Below are 20,219 nucleotides of genomic sequence, written 5' to 3'. Positions count from 1 at the left end.
ATACTGAGCAGTGGTGTCAGGTACAGAAGTCCTGAAAATTGAAAGTACATGTGTACACTGTACAAATGCGCAAACACACTTGTGGGGACACTCACAACACACACACACACACACACACACACACACACACACACACACACACACACACACACACACACACACACACACACACACACACACACACACACACACACACACACACACACACACACACACACACACACACACACACGTACAGTGCATATAATGTGTATTTAGCAGGCACAATAGTTTGCTGAAAGTGACATCCAAGCACTGTAGCCATCCCCGAGACCGTGAGCAGCCCATAAATGCACCAACTATTGATGTCGAGTCATGGTGTTACACAGAATGCTTGTTTTATTCGCATGATTCTTTCACGAACATGTGCTCAGTGTTCTTCGCCCAACGCCCACAATCACCTGCATCTTGACTAAGGTCAAGCATCCAGGAAAAACATGACAAAAGTTGCACTGGACACTTACCGGCAAGGAGTGGGCACACTTTGTTCCAGCAGGTCATTCCGCCTTGGGCTGTGAATTGTCCCAGTGCAATCTCCATCATAAAGAGAGGCACTCCAGCACCCAGGAGGAAGATGAAGTAGGGTATGAGGAACGCACCTGGACAGACGAAGCAAAATGCTGAACAATTATTCTAGAGGAACCATAAAAGGAGATCAACCTCATAAGCTCCACAACGTACCTCCACCATTCTTGTAGCACAGGTAAGGAAAACGCCATACATTGCTAAGACCGATTATCATCCCAATAATAGCAAGTCTAAAGTCCAAATCGCTGGCCCAGTTATTCCGTGAAGAGATGACTGCAAGTGTCGATGGTGTGGAGGTATCCACATTGCCGTGCAGTGGCCAGCGGACTTCATCCACACACACAGGCAGCTCCATCTTTGTTTTTTGCTGCACGTGTCCAATTGACTCCTTCGGGATTTGCTCCTCATAAACCATTGTTCTGTTCTTTTTCTCCACTTTTCTGGTCCTGAAAATAAACAGTATTAATCACGTGACAGGCACATTGTTGTTCAAATTATAATTATCAACACTTAATTAAACCAGCGCCACCTATTACCTATCCCTGCCCATTTCAAGGCTCATATGTGCCTAAACCAGTCCTGAATTTAAACACACACACATGCACACGCACACACACACACACACACACACACACACACACACACACACACACACACACACACACACACACACACACACACGCACACACGCACACACGCACACACGCACACACGCACACACACAAACACACGCACACACGCACGCACACACAGACACACACAGACACACACACACACACACACACACACACACACACACACACACACACACACACACACACACGCACGCGCGCACACACACTTCAGTCAGAGCAACGGTCGTTGACATCACACATTACTCAAAGCAGAAAATAAATCACAGCCAAACAAAAACTTATGCAAGTACGACTCCATCGATTTTGGAGTTTTTGAGGATAGAGCTTTGGAATGGGAAGAGTTGATCTCAGAGAATGTTTCATCCACAACACATGCCTCTTCCACCACTTTAGGTCTCGATCTGACATGTTGGTTGCATATATATATATATATATATATATATATATATATATATATATATATATATATATATATATATATATTGTTTACCTTGTCGAGGCTTGTCTGAGAGCTAACAAATAACGCACAGGAAGGAGGGCATGAGACAAGAGGGGAGGGAGTGGGAAGCACAAAACAGTGGGGAACAGAGACATTAAGAGATCTGTGGAAGGGAGAGGGATGGGACGGGGAACATGGGGAATAGTAGACATGTTAAGTGACATTTGACTTCAAATCGTGATGCAAAGGTCCCCTTTGGCATGGAAGTTCCTTCGGGTCATAGAAACAAATTTATCCAAAGACACACGTCATATCTCAAAATCCAAGATGGCCGCCGTCGACCATTTTGGAAAACATGGCCCAGTCATAGCTCATGAACCGTTTGTCATAGAAACTATTATGATACATGTTTTCTAACTAACTTGAGGTCACTGAACTCATTTCCGGTGACAATTTTGCTTTCTGATGGAATAAAGGTCAAATCATAGACAAAAATACATCAATGTTACATTTTTTCTAAAATGTATGAGAAAAAAAAATTGTGAGAACGAGACATGACTTAACATGTCTCCTATATGATGGTTAAGTCAGACCCAACTCAGAAATGGTTTTCTCATGCTGAATTTAACTACACATGAGTTAGTCACATAATGTATCTATGTTATGTGACCTTTCATTTTTAATTTTTACTTTCAGATTCAAAGTGACTAATCCAAATGAGTTCCGATAACTGTGAAAGCACGCCTGCCACGATGGACTGGAGCCTATGTTTTATATGTCAATCAGACGAGACTCATTATCCAACTTCGGATCCCTCATCATCTGTTAAATTGAGAAAAAATCCTGAAAGACTTTCAGCCACTTACAGACAGGTTGTAAACAATATCCAGGAACTCAATTAATTAGGTGAGCTGCCTGATTTTGTATTCGTAGAGTACACTGGTGACAGTGATACTCAGAATATAGTGCAGCTGATGATCTCTAATCATGTAGTGTGGCACAAAGCTTGGAGGAATGCTGTCGACAATCAGAAAGTGCAGAGAGCCAGGAATAAGCATCAAGGACAAGCGTCATTTAGTCCAGTAAAAACTCGTGCAGCCAGGTCAGTTACATAGACATCACCCTCTACATCTTTGAACGAACCAGTTGACACTCTGTGTCTCTTTTGTGATGAAGTGGGCAACAAGGAAGAGCTCAGAAAAGCTGCTACACTTGGCTTGGATAAAAAAAAAAATCAATGACTGTGCTCAGCTGTTGGGCGACAAACGCCTGTTGTCTGAACTGTCCGCTGGTGACTTGATCGCTATCAATGCTGTCTATCATTGTGCGTGCCTGACTCGGCTGTATAGGAAAGTGGAGACGGTCGGATGTGACATCACTGATAGTCATAACGCGCAGGTGATGCGAGCACATGCTCTCAATGAGTTACTTGACTTTATTGAAGATAACCGTGGTTCAGGGGAGTCGCCAGCATTGGCTCACTTGACGACCCTTTATGATAAGCGTATTGCTGCTCTCGGTTTTCTCTCCATCAAATGCAATACAACACGCCTTAGAGAGGACATTGAGCGCATGATTCCTGACATCAAGGCATTAAAGATTAACCATTGCTGGTCTCTTGTTTTCGACGATGACCTATCCAAAGCTATAGTTGATATGAAAGACAATACATCAACTGAAGTCTCCACCCTGAACAAAGCAGCCAAGATCCTCCGTCGAGAATATCTTCAAATGCGACAAGCTTTTACGGGTTCCTTCTCAACCTTCTCTGAATCTGAATCAATCCCAACCACTCTGCGTTCATTCCTGAACATGCTTCTTGATGGACCATCTATCGATCAGCCATCTCCTGGATCAAAGAAGTCCAAGGTTGCAACATGAATTGGGCAGCAGATCATCTTCAACTCAGTTGCATGCAGATCCAAGAAACGTGACAGTGTTCCACGTCACAACAGAGATAGGGAAACACCAGCTTCGCTGCAGATGTCAAGGTTCGTGCGCCCACACTGGCAGGATGTACCAGGACAAGAGAGGAGAAGAGGAAGAACTTGTGTAATTACGACATTGTGCGATGGATAATCTAATTACCTCAAATTTTCTGTATGTGAAAAACAATAAAATTTGTTATAATTTGTATTATTTTTTGGATTTCACCTTTAAATGCATCTGAAATGCATAGCTGATGCCGGAAATGAATTCAGCGACCTCAATTTAGCTAGAAAACATGTGTCATAATAGTTTCTATGACAAACGGTTCATGAGCTATGACTGGGCCATGTTTTCCAAAATGGTCGACGGCGGCCATCTTGGATTTTGAGATATGACGTGTGTCTTTGGATAAATTTGTTTCTATTACCCTCAGGAACTTCCATGCCAAAGGGGATATTTGCATCATGATTTGAAGTCAACACCCTATTTTGTGCACTTAACATGTCTAGTCGAATAGAAAATGGACATTACAGGGACTTTCGGCTGTATAGGAAAGTGGAGACAGTCGGATGTGACATCACTGATAGTCATAACACGCAGGTGATGCGAGCACATGTTCTCAATGAGTTACTTGACTTTATTGAAGATAACCGTGGTTCAGGGCAGGGAATTTGAAGAAGGTAGGCTTGGGTGGATTATCGGGGGTAGAAAAGATCGAGGATTTGGATGGGGGATGATAAGAGGTGGTGACGAACAGCTGTTTTGAAGGCCTGGATGGAAGAATGGGAATGAATAGAGTGAGGGAGTTTATTCCAAAGGCGGGAAAAAAGAGGAAGGAAAGAGTGAAGGTGAGCAGTGATTCGTGATTTTGGTACTTTTACCAGAAGGAGGTTGTTGGCGGACCTTCAGCGCCCTGTGGAAATGTGGTGGGGACAAATCGCAGAGAGAGCAGGGTGGGGGGGGGGGCGAGGCAGGAGAGAAGACGGTAGAAAAAAGAAAGACCACCGACCAACCTGCGGTGATTGAGTGAGATGCCCAAAGACTCAGCCTCATTGCAGGAAATTCCAATCATCCGAAATGCCTTGGTTTCTACAGCGTGAAGCCGAGAAAGGTGGGAGGCAGGAGCACCAGCCCAGAGGGGAGAGCAGTACTCCATCAGGTTGTGGACAAAAGCTTTGTAAGTGGTCAGGAGCTCAGGTGGGCCGAGGAAGGACTTTGCACGATGGAGGATTCCCAGTCGGCGACTGGCTTTGAAGGCGAGGTTTGAAATGTGGCTTTCCCAGGAAAGGTCATGGAAGATAGTGAGACCCAGAAGCTTGAAAGAAAGGACTTCTTCCAGAGGATTGTTGAGAAAGTGGATGGGGGGGGGGGTTCTAAACTTTCATTTGGAAGAGACATAGTGAGAGTGTGAGATTTGTCCGGATTGAAAGACATGTTCCATGTGTTGGACCAGTTTGTGATTTTATCTAGATCTGCAGTGAGCGAAGAAGCTGCTGCTTGCTGGTCTGAGGGATGACCGATGGTACGGCAGAGGGTGGAGTCATCAGCAAATAGATAAAGAGGATTTTCCAGAGAGTCAGAGAGATCATTTATGAAAACCAGAAAAAAGAACAGGGCCCAGAAGGCTACCTTGAGGAACTCCAGCCTGGACAGGAAGAGGGGATGAAAGAACTCCATGTTGGGCCACACGTTGACTGCGACAGGAGAGGAAGTCTGCGAGCCATGAGTGGAGATGGCCTTGGATACCATAGGAAGAGAGTTTGGTGAGCAGGGCAGGGTGCCAGACTGTGTCAAAAGCATGTGATATGTCCAGGGATACGGCTTGGATTTCCTGTCTGGCATTGAGGACCTCCATCCATTGTTGGGAGAGCAGAAGCATTATATCCAGGGTAGAGTGACCTGGTCTGAAACCAAATTGATGATCGGAAATCAAGTCATTGGAGAAGAGGAAGGATTTAATGTCTGAAGCGATGATGGATTCCATAACCTTGCGGATGATTGGGAGAAGGCTGATTGGTCTGTAGTTGCAGGGATCTGTTTTTGCACCTTTTTGTGCAGGGCAGTGATGTTTGCTGATTCCCAAGCAGATGGCAGATGGCCTTGAGCAAATGAGCGGGTGAATAGAACAGAGAGAGGGTGAGCAAGAGCAGAAAAGCAAGCTTTGAGGACACGTGGGTTGATGCCATCTGGACCGGTTGCAGAATCTGAGTCGAGGTTTGACAGCAAGCTCTCCACCTTGTCAGGAGAAAAGGACACAGAGTCCAGGGACAGTTGGGTGCGACTGGGTAAGGTGGGTAGAGAAAGTGATGGGTTTTGGACACAAGATTTAGCTGCAAACACCGAGTTTAGGCATTCAGCTTTTTCACGTGCAGTATCAGCGGTGTGGCCATTTGAGGTAAGGGAGGGGATGGAGGGGGAACACACACCAGAAACAGATTTGATTAGACGCCACCAGGATTTTGAGGAGGGAGAGAGGTTTGAGAGTTCAGACTTGAGATTAGAAAGATGTTGTTTTCTGGCTCTCCTGAGGGTAGATACACACTTGTTCTGAGCTTTATGGAAGGAACTGAGATTGCCCTCAGTTGGGTTTGCTTAGAGACCAGTCTGCTCTCGCTATGCTTAAAGTAGCGAGAGGAGACCAGTCTATAAGTTTGATGTCTGCTTGGAGACCCTGCCAGTCGGCTTGAGTGAAATGCCAGACTCGACGGCGGTGAGGTGGTTCTCTGATAATAGCCAGAGAGATGTCCACTTTGACAAGGACGTGGTCAGAAGAACCGATTGGAGCGGAGGAAGAGCAGCAGATATTGTCAGGGAAATTTGTCAAAATTAGATCCAGAAGAGATGGAGTACCATTGGTTGATATCCGGGTCGGGAAATTGACCGATTGATTCAGTCCCAATGAGTCGCAGAAAGCTTTTGCTGAGGTGCCATGACGGGTGAGAGAGGTCCCCACACCTAGCCAACTGGGGTGATGACAATTGAAGTCGCCACATATGATGAAGAGAGAGTTTGAATGAGAAGATAGAAGTTGGTCCATGTTTTCGGATAGTGAGGTGTAGATGGAGTCATCACTGTTAGGTGGACGGTACAGTACACATAAAAACATGAGGTGGGAGTGGAGGGAAGCCGTAGCCAGCGGTATTCCTGTGGGTGTGGGGGAGTGAGGGCAGTGCATGGAGAGTGAGGATTGGAGTCTTTGATGAAGAGAGCAACTCCTCCACCAGGACGAGGGTCAGGTCTGTCAAACCAGAGGAGGGAGTAACCAGGGAGAGATGCTTGGGAGTCAGACACGTCTTGGGTGAGGAAAGTTTGTGTTAGGCAGATTATCTCTGGTTTGTCAGTATCAACCTGTATGGAAAGATATGAAAGGTTTGAGCGAAGGCCCTGGATATTTGAGGTCCACACTTTTAATGAAGAGGAAGGGGAGGTGGCTTTGAGTGTAGGGGATGTGGGGGGGGGGAGGGGGAGTGTAGGACAAGGGATGAGGGGGGAGGTAAGGAGGGTTGTTGAAAGAGTGTGGGGGATTGCAGAATAGCTAGGGGGGCGGATGACGAGGAGAAAAGGCTCTGTGGTGCTGGGGGAGAGGGGGGACAAGAGAGGCGGAAGAAGGCAGTTGAGGATTTGAGGAGGTGGAGTGAAGAGATAGAGGTGAGAGGGCAGTGGAAGGAGGTAGCATTGCGGATGGGAGGGGGGGGAACTTTGAGAAGGATGAGTGAGGGGGATAAATGGTGGGAGAAAGGTGAGGGGGGAGTTTTTGAGAGAGGTGAGAGGGAGGCTTGGAGGGATAAGAGGGTGATGGTTGCTTTGAGAGTGAGAGGTAAGAGGGGTGAGTTGGCACTGAAGTTGGAAAAAAAGAATGGTTGATGGGAAGCGAACATTCACAGCAAACTGGGGTTTTAAAAAGTTTTAGGTCAGAGATGCGATTAAACACAATTCTTGGTGGATGCAATAAAGGCGAATTCAGAGAATGGAGAGAAGAAACGCTGCAACAGTTGGATTTTTTAGTCAAGGTATGAATGAGAGGTCGAATTGAGAGCAGTCTGTTTAAATAGCAGAAGACTAGTGCATTATGATACAGTAAAGAGTACCACATGTGTGAAAGATGAAGATGAAGCATTGTAAGAGATCGTTTTTGTTATTATTATTAATGTTTGAGAGAGTTTTCAACAGATGAGGTCATGGAAGTGTTGCAGAAAAAAATCGAGGAAGAAGAAGAAGAAGAGGAGGAAGAAGAAGAGGAGATAAAGAAGAGATGAAGAAGAAGAAGAAGAAGAATCGGAAAAAGGTCGCGTTTTTTTTTTTTTTTAAATTTAGGATAAGAAATAGAGCGTTTACTTGGGAGGGATGGGGGACGTTAGGAAAGTGGGGATGATAGAAATTGAAGGTAATGGGGAGAAAAAACAAATAAACACGATTGTACACCGAGGGGAACCGGAAGGCCTCAAGCCTCAAGGGTAGGCCTCAAGCACCCAGTAAGACAAGGTCGACAAAATCTCACAAAATAGCACGATTTTTGAAACAAATCCCAACTAGGAACACACAGTAACATATAGGTGAGAAAATAAGCAGTTAAAACGGGACAGATAACGAACATAAACTTAACTTTGAGATCGTCAGCAGAGAGCCCTGAAGGAGACCTGCCAATTGATGGCTCCTTCACAATTATCTTCCAGTCATGTGCTGTGCAATCAGTGATATCTTCCAGTCATGTGATGCGCAATCCACGATATCTTCTCGTCATGTGCTGTGCAATCTGCTATATCTTTCAATCATGTGCTGTGTAATCCATGCTATCTTCCAATCATGTGCTGTGTAATCCACGCTATATTCCAATCATGTGATGTGCACTCCACGCTATGTGCAATGTGATGTGCAATCATCCATCCATCTATCCATTGGGACCAGACTCTGTACAGAGCGTCGATGCTGCCGAAGCAGTCTCTTGGGCTACTGGGCACAATCCTGGACAGGTCGCCACTCCGACGCAGGATACTCGAATGTCTCAATTTTGTCAACAAGCTGGTACTCATTTTGCCATCCTCAGAAGGTTGACAGACTGAGTCAACCCATCACGATTGAACATTCACTCCAACTTCGATAACTCTCCATCACGTTTGAACATACACCGTAACCCCCATAACTCTCCATCACATGTGATGTGCAATCCATGATGTTGAATATATCTTCCAGATATCTTCCAATTATGTGCTGTGCAATCAGTGAAAACTTCCAATCAAGTGCTGTGCAATCTGCGATATCTTCCAATCATGTGATGTGTAATCCACGCTATCCTCCAATCATATGTTATGTAATCCACGCCATCCTCCAATCATGTGCTGTGTAATCCATGCTATCTTCCAAGCATGTGCTGTGTAATCCATGCTATCCTCCAATTATGTGCTGCGTAATCCACGTTATCTTCCAATCATGTGCTGTGTAATCCACGCTATCCTCCAATCATGTGCCGTGTAATCTACACTATCCTCCAATCATGTGCTGTGTAATTCATGCTATCTTCCAATCATGTGCTGTGCAATCCTCGATATTTTCCTGTCATGTGCTGTGCAATCTGTCATATCTTGAAGTCATGTGCTGTGCAATCCATATTATCTTCCAGTCCTTTGCTGTGCAATCCGTGTTATCTTCCAGTCATGTGCTGTGCAATGTGTGATGTCTTGCAGTCATGTGCTGTGCAATCCGTGATATCTTCCATCCTTGTGCTGTGCTGGTGCAATGAATGAAAATTAAAGCTTAAATTTGCCAGCTTCTTCGTCGTCTTCTTCGTTCACATGCAGTGAAAGCCTGCACCGAGCATCATTGAATTGAGGGAACGGCCGTTCCGTTGATGTGCACTCTGCTGATGACACCAGCACTCTGCTGGTGAGGAGAGGAATTTGGCCATGGTGCTGGTGATAGCTCGCCTACTTTTCAAGAAGGATACCGTTGGATATTTAACGTCCATCATGGAATGCTGGCAGGCGGGACAGCTGTTTTACGTCTATCCGAGAGGCGGCACACACATTGAAAAATCACCCTGCATTTAAAACACTGGGAAGAGAGTTTATAACCGGGTCGGAATTCGAACCCAGACGAGTCAGCTTGGAGACGAGTCTGCATACCTCTAGTCCATCCTGTAAGCTCTAAAAATGCTATCATCATCAATCATCTGATCCACCCATCGGGTCCTCTCCATTCTGCTCAGGTATCATGTGTTGTCACAATTATTCCTCCTTGTGAAACCCCCAAATCCAGGCTTTTGGAGAGTTTCACAAGGTGGGGTTAGGCACTTAAGCTTTCTGCCTCACCCGCAAAAACCAAGCTGACTGTTACATCCACTTCGATGTTCCTCTTTTCCGCTGATGGAACCTTCTCCTGAAGAAGGTTGATGTCTTGTACAAGGTTCTGCAAGCTTGCGTTTTGCGCAATCCCTCCACTCTCTCCAAGGCTTCAGTTGCCAGTACACTACCATCGTATTTTATATTGCTGCACTCCATCCCAACCCATAATGTTTTTCTCCACCCTCATTTTACCCTCCCCTTCAAATTTATATTTGCTGCTGTATTCTCTCTATGACTCATATTCCTCCACCCATGTCATATCTTACTTCACCACACAGTACATTGTTCTGTCATTGGGATAAGAACTCTGTTGGAAATATTTAGGTGAAACAGGTTTTCAAGAATACATAATATGTGGAACACCATGCCAACAAAATATTAAGGTCAGTCAATGTAATTTTAAGCAACACCACAGGAACGTTATTTAAGTATTGCATGTCATGTGGTAACATAAATTAAGCTCATCACAAACCTTTCATCACTATGTTCAAAGCATGGTGGCGGATGGGGGTGGTATCGCATAGTTCAACGAATGGGTACAGGAGATGCATGATGCAAAACATACGAAAGAAACCGACTTCAAACTTGTCATAAACTGGGAGCGGATGTAATTTGAGTAAAGGTCGCCCGTGAGTAAAATAACATAAAATAACAGGTCATACATCAAAACATGTGATGTGTTGTCAGTAAAATTGTGTGTCCCATTAAATAAGCACTTTTTTGGAGGTTTCCCAACCTGTCCACCAAGTTTCTGCAGAATCCATCCATACATAACCTTTTGAGATATTGTGCTATGTATCATTTTTGGCCCTATCTCTCAAAGGTGAAGAAGCAAGTAAAAATTCTCGTATCCGGATCCAGATTGAGATCTTCACCAAAATCGAATCAATTTGTTCTTGTCATACACCCAACATGTCCACCAAGTTTAATCCGAATCCATCCACAACTTTCTGAGATATCATGCAATATCGGTTTTAGCCCCATCTCTCAATGCTGAAGATTTTTTTTTAATGAAACAATTCTCGGATCCGGATTCGGATCTTCATCAAAATTGAATAGTTTCCTCCTGGTGGCACTCCCAACCTGTCCGCCAAGTTTCGTGTGAATCCATCCACAACCTTTTGAGATACTGTATTGTGCTATATATCGTTTTTGACCATATCTCTCAATGGTGAAGAATCAATTTAAAAATTCTCAGATCTGGATCCGGATTCGGATCTTCAAAATGTAGCGTTTCCGTCCTTGGCCGGTCACCTACATATCAAAAATTTCAAAACAATTGCTTGAAAACTGTGCCCAAAAATCGTGTGACAAACAGACAAACAAACACTACAGACCAACATATTTTGCAAAAAAGCTTTTTTCGACGTGTAAGAAACAACACCACAACTCATGTCAGCACTGGCTTCATTCTTTTCCACTTGGCACATGGGTATGAAGCACGGTGACCCGTTCATGTTCTTTGCCAGGACATCAAATCCGTCAGTTCTCCCAACCTTGGGACACGAACAGACCATGCCTCTTTTGAATTGTGATGACAACAAGCTTTTCTAGAGTTTGCCAGATCCAGTGACCAAGCATGGTTGAGTCTTGTACTTCATGTAATTACACAAATTAAGCTCATCATAAACCTTTCATCACTGTGCTCAAAGCATGGTTGTGGAGGGGGGGTGGTATCGCACAGTTCAATGAATGGGTACAGGAGATGCGTGATGCAAAAAATACGAAATAAATCGACTTTAAACTTGTCAAAAAGTGATAGCAGATGTTTGACGAAGGATCGAAGAAAATAATTTGAGTAAAGGTCACCCATGAGTAAAATATCATAAAATAACAGGTCATACATCAAAACATGTTATGTGTTGTCAGTAAAATTATGTGTGTCCTATTACGTAAGCGTTTTTGGAGGTTTCAGCACTTCCTTCCATGTTGCCACCACTTCTTTAAGAGTTGAAAAATTACATGTTGAAAAAAAGAAAGGAGAAAAGAAAAGGAAGGACAAAATCAACACACAATAACAATTTTCTGATGAATGTGCATGCTCAAAACTCAACAGCATTACTCAACAACAGAAAAGATGAAAGGTAATTATGGTATATAGGAAACAACACCACACTTCATGCCAGCATTGGATTCATTCCTTTCCACCTGGCACATGGGTACGAGCACGGTGACCCATTCATGTTCTTTGCCAGAACATCTAATCCGTCGGTCCTCCCATCCCTGGGACACAAGCAGAACATGCTGCCTCTCTAACATTATGATTACGGTGCAATGGAAAAATATTTCGCTTCATACATTGTAATGAACTCCCGATGGGGAAGAGGGGTGATTTTTCGTGACATCATCAGTGAAGCGGTATTCTGGTGAAAATCCGTCAAGTAGAACGCTGCATATGAAAAATCTGAAATTTCTTGAGCATCATCTACACAATTCACTGCAGAAAAAAAATTGTGACGTCATAGGTGACGGTTCGGCAGCAATCTTGTTTTGAATTAAAAAAAAAATCTTCTCCAGAACGGCTGGACAGATTGAGGCGAAACTTTACACACACATTCCCCATGAAGTCCTTTTTCAAGTTTGTTAATTTCTTCTTGATAGGTCACATGGTTTGGCGGCCATCTTGAATTTACACTAAAACCTTCAAACATCTTCTTCTCCAGAACGGCTGGTCAGATCAAGGGGAAACTTCACACAAGTATTGGTTACGAGTAGTGAATATAATTTGTTAATTTCTAATTGATAGGTTGCATGTTTTGGCAGCCATGGTGGATTCAAGAAAAATATTAAATAATGTTTTCTCTGGAAACATAATATAACCTATCGAAGCGAAAATTTGCAACTATCATCTTCCATCATGTCTGCATGTATAGTAAAAATTATGACATCAAAAGTCACATGGTTTGGCGGCCATCTTGGATAGAAAAACACACCTTATACGATTAACACGAACCTTCACACGTATTCCACAACAGGATTGAAGGCAGAACCTAATTTATGATGTCATAGGTCACATGGTTCGTCAGCCATCTTGGATTGAAAATTAATAAATTTTTAAAATCTTCTTCTCCAGAATGGCTGGACAGATTGAGGCAAAAATTCACACACTTTCCACAAGACATCCTTTCACAACTTTGTTAATTTGTAACAGCTAGGTCACATGGTTTGGTGGCCATATTGAATTTACCCTAAAACCTTGAAACAACTTCTCCAGAACGGCTGGTCAGATCAAGGGAAAACTTCACATAAGTATTGCACATGAGTGGTGAATATAATTTTGTTAATTTCTAATTGATAGGTCACATGGTTTGGCAGCCATGTTGGATTCAAGAATTATATAAAATAATGTTTTCTCTGGAACCACATAACCTATCTAAGTGAAACTTGGCGACTATAATCTACCCCTATGCCTGCATATACTTTAAAATTATGACGTCACATGTCACATGGTTTGGCCGTCATCTTGGATAGAAAAACGCACCTTGTCCGAGAAACACGAAACTTCACAAACGTCTTCCACTACATGATTGGAAGCAGAATATAAATTTGTGGTGTCATCGATCACATGGTTCGTCAGCCATCTTGGATTGAAAATTAATAAATTTTTTAAATCTTCTTCTCCAGAACAGCTGGACAGATTGAGGCAAAAATTCACACACACTTTCCCCAAGACATCCTTTCACAAGTTTGATAATTTCTAATTGATAGGTTACATGAGTAGGGTGAATATACTGATTCTGGCTCACTTTTCCCCATGTAAATGAATGGGGGATTTTCAGCGATTCATTTTTTTTTCCCTAAAAAGTAAACCCCCTTTTTATCCCAAGGATTATTTATCTGTCTCCCCATTTAACCTTGGGAGACTTTTTTTTCAAATAACCAATGCAATAAGATAAAGATTTGTTCAAGTCATAAAGTAGTAATGTGATTTGTTAAAGGTGATTCTAAAGAAATATCTGAAACATGTAAGCCTAGGGACACTCTTTTTCAAATAACCAATGCATATTGTTGAGCTCACTCATTGAACCTATAAAGATTTGTTCATTCTCAAATTCCTTCAATAGTTTAATTTTCTTTGCACAATAATCCCCATCTAAAATAATTTAAAACAAAACATTTGAATCTTTATATTTTTTAAGATACCCCTTTTGTGCCATTACGAAATGATAAACTTCTCTTAATGCTCTTGTTTGACCACCTCCTGAGCCACAGGTTATTTTTTGTTAAGCCCCACCCACTTTTGCTAAGCCCTGCCCACTCTCACGATGTATTTTTCATAAACCACGCCCACTTTTCCTAAGCCCCGCCCACTTTTGTTAAGCCCCGCCCACTGCCACGAGGTATTTTTGTAAGCCCCGCCCACTTTGATAAGCCCCGCCGACTCTTACATCATTTCCAGTTCATCTCTGACTCACAAAGAAATCACTAGAAAATTCTAGCATGTTATCGTTTTGAAAAATTTGCCTGGGCTTGCCCAGGGAATTTCCAAAGGAAACCACACCCACCAGTCTTTCCCTATAAAAGCCTCAAGCCCAGGCTCCATTTTAAACATATTTTTTTGCTGGCAATGGTGTGCTGTGTGCTTGCCTGGAAGTCTCCGACTTGTATGGAACTAAACCTTCAAGTTGATGAACTGGATTCAAAACTCTTATCCATTGAGGTAAGATTTTATTTCCCTATTTTCAGTTTGATTGAAGCATCGACTCATTTAATAATTAAATAACTTAATTAATACATTATTATTTTCTCTCACAGGAAATTGTATCTGAAAATACCGATTTTGCCACAACTTTGGGCGAAATTGTTGGCTTGGTTGAAGACCTTGTGAGCGACCAAGACCCACAGAACGAGCGAGACCTTGAGTGGGATGACTTTGGGGTTCCTTGGAGATTGACTACTTGTATGGAACTAAACCTTCAAGTTGATGAACTGGATTCAAACCTCTTATCTGTTGAGGTAAGATTTTATTTTCCTATTTTCAAACTTTGATTGAAGCATACTCATTTAATAATCAAATCACTTGATTAATACATTATTATTTTCTCTCACAGGAAATTGTATCTGGAATACGAAATGAAAACACTGCTTTTGCTACAACTTGGGGTGAAATTGTTGGCTTGGTTGAAGACCTTATGAGCGACCAAGACCCACAGAACGAGTTCGTCCTTGATGATCCAACCAAGGAGTTATACCTTGGAGACCAGCAAAGTCCTGAAAAAGAGTTTTGCAACAATAGTACTCATTGTGAGTTATCAAGACAATACCCCCTGAACGAGTTATACCTTGATGAGCCAGAATACAAGTTTTACCTTGGAGACACAAATTTCAGACATTTTGAAAAATGGAGTTTTCCTTGATGATCCACAGTTATACTATGTGAGATCTATCACTGAAACCCATAAAAATTGGAAAAATGGAGATTTCCTTGATGATCCACAGTTATACTATGTGAGATCTATCACTGAAACCCATAAAAATTGGAAAAATGGAGATTTCCTTGATGATCCACAGTTATACTATGTGAGATCTATCACTGAAACCCATAAAAATTGGAAAAATGGAGATTTCCTTGATGATCCACAGTTATACTATGAGAGATCTATCACTGAAACCGATAAAAATTGGAAAAATGGAGATTTCCTTGATGATCCACAGTTATACTATGTGAGATCTATCACTGAAACCCATAAAAATTGGAAAAATGGAGATTTCCTTGATGAGCCACAGTTATACTATGTGAGATCTATCACTGAAACCCATAAAAATTGGAAAAATTGAGTTTTCCTTGATGATCCACAGTAATACTATGTGAGATCTATCACCGAAACCGACTATATTTCTGAAAATTGTGATTCCACCTTGGAGTCTTGGATAGATGGTTATATTTTTGGAGACTGAAATGTGGGTTCTGGCTTGATAACTTACAATGTGATACGTATCTTGGAAACTCAACAGGAATGTGGTTATACCTTGGAGACTTGGAAAGAGGGTTTATTTTGGAGACTTGAAATGCTACCACTCTTTGGGATCAAAACCTATCAATAAAGTTCTTACTCCCCCTTTCTACGTCATCAAACCTGAAAGCCTTAAAAGACAGTATTGGAAGAAGAGAAAAAAACATAAAAAATATATATTGTTAGTTCTGGGAAGAAAGTGCAGGCTTACTCCCCCTTTCGACATCATCAAACCTGAAAGCCTTAAAAGACAGAATTGGAAGAAGAGAAAAAAAACGAAAAAATATATATAGGTGGAAATCTCATTTTGAAAAAGACATTGTGTTGGGGGGTTGGGGTTGAGATTTTGAATGTGGGGGTTGGGACACACACACACACACACACACACACACACACACACACACACACACACACACACACACACACACACACACACACACACACACACACACACCACCACCACCACCACAAACAAAAGTTAAGCCTTGACTATTCAGTTGAGGATTCTGTGTTTGGGGTTCACAGATCTAAGAACGTCCCCCTTGACACACATTTCTACTGTCATACACCTCAGACTTGGCCCTTGAGTGTCCCCAACGGTCTATAGTAGGAGGGAGTGAAGCGCCAACCCATTGCTCCCATTGCACGTGCGCGCGCGCGCGCGCGCGCACACACACACACACACACACACACACACACACACACACACCAACAAACAAAAGTTAAGCCTTGACTATTCAGTTGAGGATTCTGTGTTTGGGGTTCACAGATCTAAGAACGTCCCCCGTAACACACATTATATACTGTTATACACCTCGGACTTGGCCCTCGAGTGTCCACAATGGTGTATCGTAGGAGGGAGTGAAGTGCCAATCCATTGCTCCCATTGCGCGCGTGCACACACACACACACACACACACACACACACACACACACACACACACACACACACACACACACACACACACACACACACCAACAAACAAAAGTTAAGCCTTGACTATTCAGTTGAGGATTCTGTGTTTGGGGTTCACAGATCTAAGAACGTCCCCCGTAACACACATTATATACTGTTATACACCTCGGACTTGGCCCTCGAGTGTCCACAATGGTGTATCGTAGGAGGGAGTGAAGTGCCAATCCATTGCTCCCATTGCGCGCGTGCACACACACACGCACACACACACACACACACACACACACACACACACACACACACACACACACACACACACACACACACACACACACACACACACACACCAACAAACAAAAGTTAAGCCTTGACTATTCAGTTGAGGATTCTGTGTTTGGGGTTCACAGATCTAAGAAGGTCCCCCTTCACACACATTATATACTGTTATACACCTCGGACTTGGCCCTCGAGTGTTCACAATGGTGTATAGTAGGAGGGAGAGAAGGACCAACCCATTGCTCCCATGGGTATTATCTGCTTCGTTTTGTCTTTTGTAATTCCTGTGAATAAAATGAACCTAAAATCTCTTCCCCTTCTAAATCATATATCTTATAAGTCCAAGGAACTGTATCTATTACATAAACAATTTTAAAAAGTGCGTTCGTCCATCGCTTAATATAACCTTTTTCAAAATGAGATTTCCACCTACATATTCTTACGATATCACCAACTTTAAACTGAGGTTTTCTGATATTAATCTCTTTTTCATATTTTAATTTTGTAAATGTTTCTGATGGTTTCATATTCGTTGACGTGTGAATCGTGTCATTATACTTATCTACAATATCCTGAATAAAAGATGACCATTGTTGTGATCCGAGTTCTGTGAATTTTTTATATAGTCTCTCTTTTAAGAGTACGATTAAAGGTACGATTTTAAGGTACGATTAAAACGTTCAACAACAACGGCCTTCCCTTCATTAAAGGTACTGTATAATGTAATACTGTTATTTTTTAGAAAATTCTTAAATGTCTTGTTATAAAACTCTCGATCCTCATCAGTCCACAATTTTTTAGGTTTTCTCTTACTTTTATTAAATATCTGTTGAAAGGTTAACATAAGAGTATTACCTGTTTTGTTTTTTAAAGGGACAACCCATGCGTATCTACTCCTCAAATCAATAACGGTTAAAGCATACTTGTACCCCTTATCATTATTGAGTTCAATCAAATCAGCGGACCAGATATAATCAACTTCCTTGGAATAAACCTTCCTTCTACGAAACTTTGTGAATATTGATTTCTGTAATTCATCAGCTAATTGCTCTTCAGTCTTAATGACATCATTAGAGCCTATAAGTTTTTTTGAATTTCCAAGTCCAAGTTTCAATTTAGCATTGATCATCTTGTTCACGATGAACCTATAAACTTTTTCTCTCAAGGTTGGATTTTGTATCAGAGACAAATTATACAACATTTCTCTGTCGGCTTCATGCTTTTCTTCCAAAGTTGTGGCATTCCCATAATCAATATCGTGTCTCATGCACATTTCATCAACTCTATTGATGGGTTTTCTCCATGATTTAGGATTGTCTGCCTCATCTAATCTTTTATCCAAGTTTGTGTCTGGACTACAGAAAGAATACCCTGGTAGATGTAATTCCCCTGGTATTCCAGTAGTTGTAAATTTACTTCCTTATAAACTTTTGTATATCTCCTCCGAGTTTGTGTTTGGAGATAAATTGATTTTTTTTGAACCACACATCGAACATATACCTTTTTGTATAACCCTGTTATTTTTACTTTTAATATATGAAATATTTTTAGTATTAGTATTGTTTTTACATTTGAGACAATAACTCATTTATTTATGAGAATAATTCCTGCAGAGTGCAAAAACCTTTTTAGTTTCCAACATGCACATTTGAATCTTAATTTTTAAAACATAAAGAATCCTTAGAAATGCCTTCACTCTCTCCTCCAGATATTTAAGAAAAAAAATGAAAAACTTGAATTAAAATGAAAATCTTGCTGATGTCAATAGTCTTGTCGAAAATTTTGCAAATAGACTTGTCAATTCTTCGTTTTCCTCCTCGGTGGGTTGAGTTATTTTCTGTAATACCCCCAATCTTTTTTTAATCTCAATGGTTTCCATATTTTGATATTTATTCATCCTCTCTCTTTCCTCCCTCTCCTCCCTTTCTCTTCTCTCTCTTCTCTCTCTCCTCCTTCTCTCTCTTCTCTCTTTCCTCCTTCTCTTTCTTCTCCCTCTCCTCCTTCTCTCTCTCTTCAACTCCTTCCTCGTCCCTTACTATCCTTGAATCGCTTACACTCCATAGAATATCATAGATATATTCATCAGGATTTCTTGTTATTCCTGTATCCAAAATAATTTTTTTTACAACAGGAAAGCAATAAAATTTCTTTTGAATTTTTAAAAGAGCCTTACCTTTTCTTAACTTCATAATTTTTTCATTATTTAACATTCCAATTAAATCTAAAGTTGTCGGATTATCAACATCAGCACAATGCCAATCTTTTATAGAAAATAGCTCATTCTTATGTTGTAGAACATATTTATTAAAATACCGAATACCCTTTTCTTGAAGGTTTTCTTGGACACAGAAATGATAATTTTCTTGAAGCCTTCTTGCTGTCATTTATGTATTAGAAATATATGTTAGAATAATATTATGGCACGAAACACCTCCCCATCTTCCCATAGTTAAATCATTTTGTATTTCCTTACTTATTTTATATAATCCTGTTTTTTTTTCTGTTTTCATGATATAAACAAGGGCAAAACCATTATTATATTTACCCTTATTAAATTCTTTTATTTGTTGTTTACTAATCGTGACTCCACAAAACTCATTCTCGATACCAAGTGGATAATATTATTCCTTACGAGACTGATTTAATTGTTCCAGGTCTTCTCGGTCAATTTTAAATGACCAATTATACCCTAAATCATTCATATCATACACCCATTGTTCTATTCTCATGCAAACGATACGCCCTTCTTTATAAAAATTTATTTTAATTTGAACTGTGAATTCTGTACGACCTGGAGATAAAATCAACACTTCTGTATCTTTGGAATACACGGCCATTTTATTTAAGGATATATATTGTGATAAATCGCTTAATCTCACCAAGTCATTCACGTCAGTCGGGCTTGGATAATTTTTTTTAATTTATAAGCATTTTTCATATTAATATTTTTGGTTATATTATATTTATGTCGTTCAGCCTGTGCCTTTGTGTAATAATTTTATAAATCAATATCCAGGTCTTGGGATAACCAAAGATAGAACCATCTTTACCAACATAAGTCATTTATATTAGCTTAAAAATAATGTCATAAAAATTTTTATTTTTTGTTGAGTTGAAATAACACATATCGACATAATTGACCACAACACTTGGAATTTAATTCTT

At 41.2% G+C, this 20,219-nt stretch overlaps 1 protein-coding gene across 3 annotated transcripts in view; it reads right to left on the bottom strand.

Annotated features, from left to right (window-relative positions):
• Window positions 1-20,219, bottom strand: part of LOC147008717 (sodium- and chloride-dependent taurine transporter-like) — a 114,443-nt gene that overhangs the window by 60,231 nt on the left and 33,993 nt on the right. For 2 of the 3 annotated variants that reach the window (XM_085864558.1, XM_085864559.1), the window contains exons 1-3: window positions 9,876-10,031; window positions 721-1,013; window positions 504-638 (exon numbers count right to left, since the gene is read on the bottom strand). In XM_085864558.1, the coding sequence (XP_085720684.1) occupies window positions 504-638; window positions 721-982 (397 nt within the window). In that variant the 5' untranslated portion in view covers window positions 983-1,013; window positions 9,876-10,031. Of the gene's footprint in view, window positions 1-503; window positions 639-720; window positions 1,014-9,875; window positions 10,032-20,219 lie in introns of those variants that run through there. The other variant, XM_085864562.1, reaches the window with a different exon arrangement.

Source organism: Eptatretus burgeri, chromosome 18, assembly GCF_056783735.1.
Source record: "Eptatretus burgeri isolate ZD-2024b chromosome 18, Ebu_testis_v1, whole genome shotgun sequence".
In the NCBI taxonomy this organism is placed as follows: Eukaryota; Metazoa; Chordata; class Myxini; order Myxiniformes; family Myxinidae; genus Eptatretus; species Eptatretus burgeri.
The sequence above is the reverse complement of the archived record's forward strand: the minus strand, read 5'-3'. Positions and strand labels throughout refer to the sequence as shown.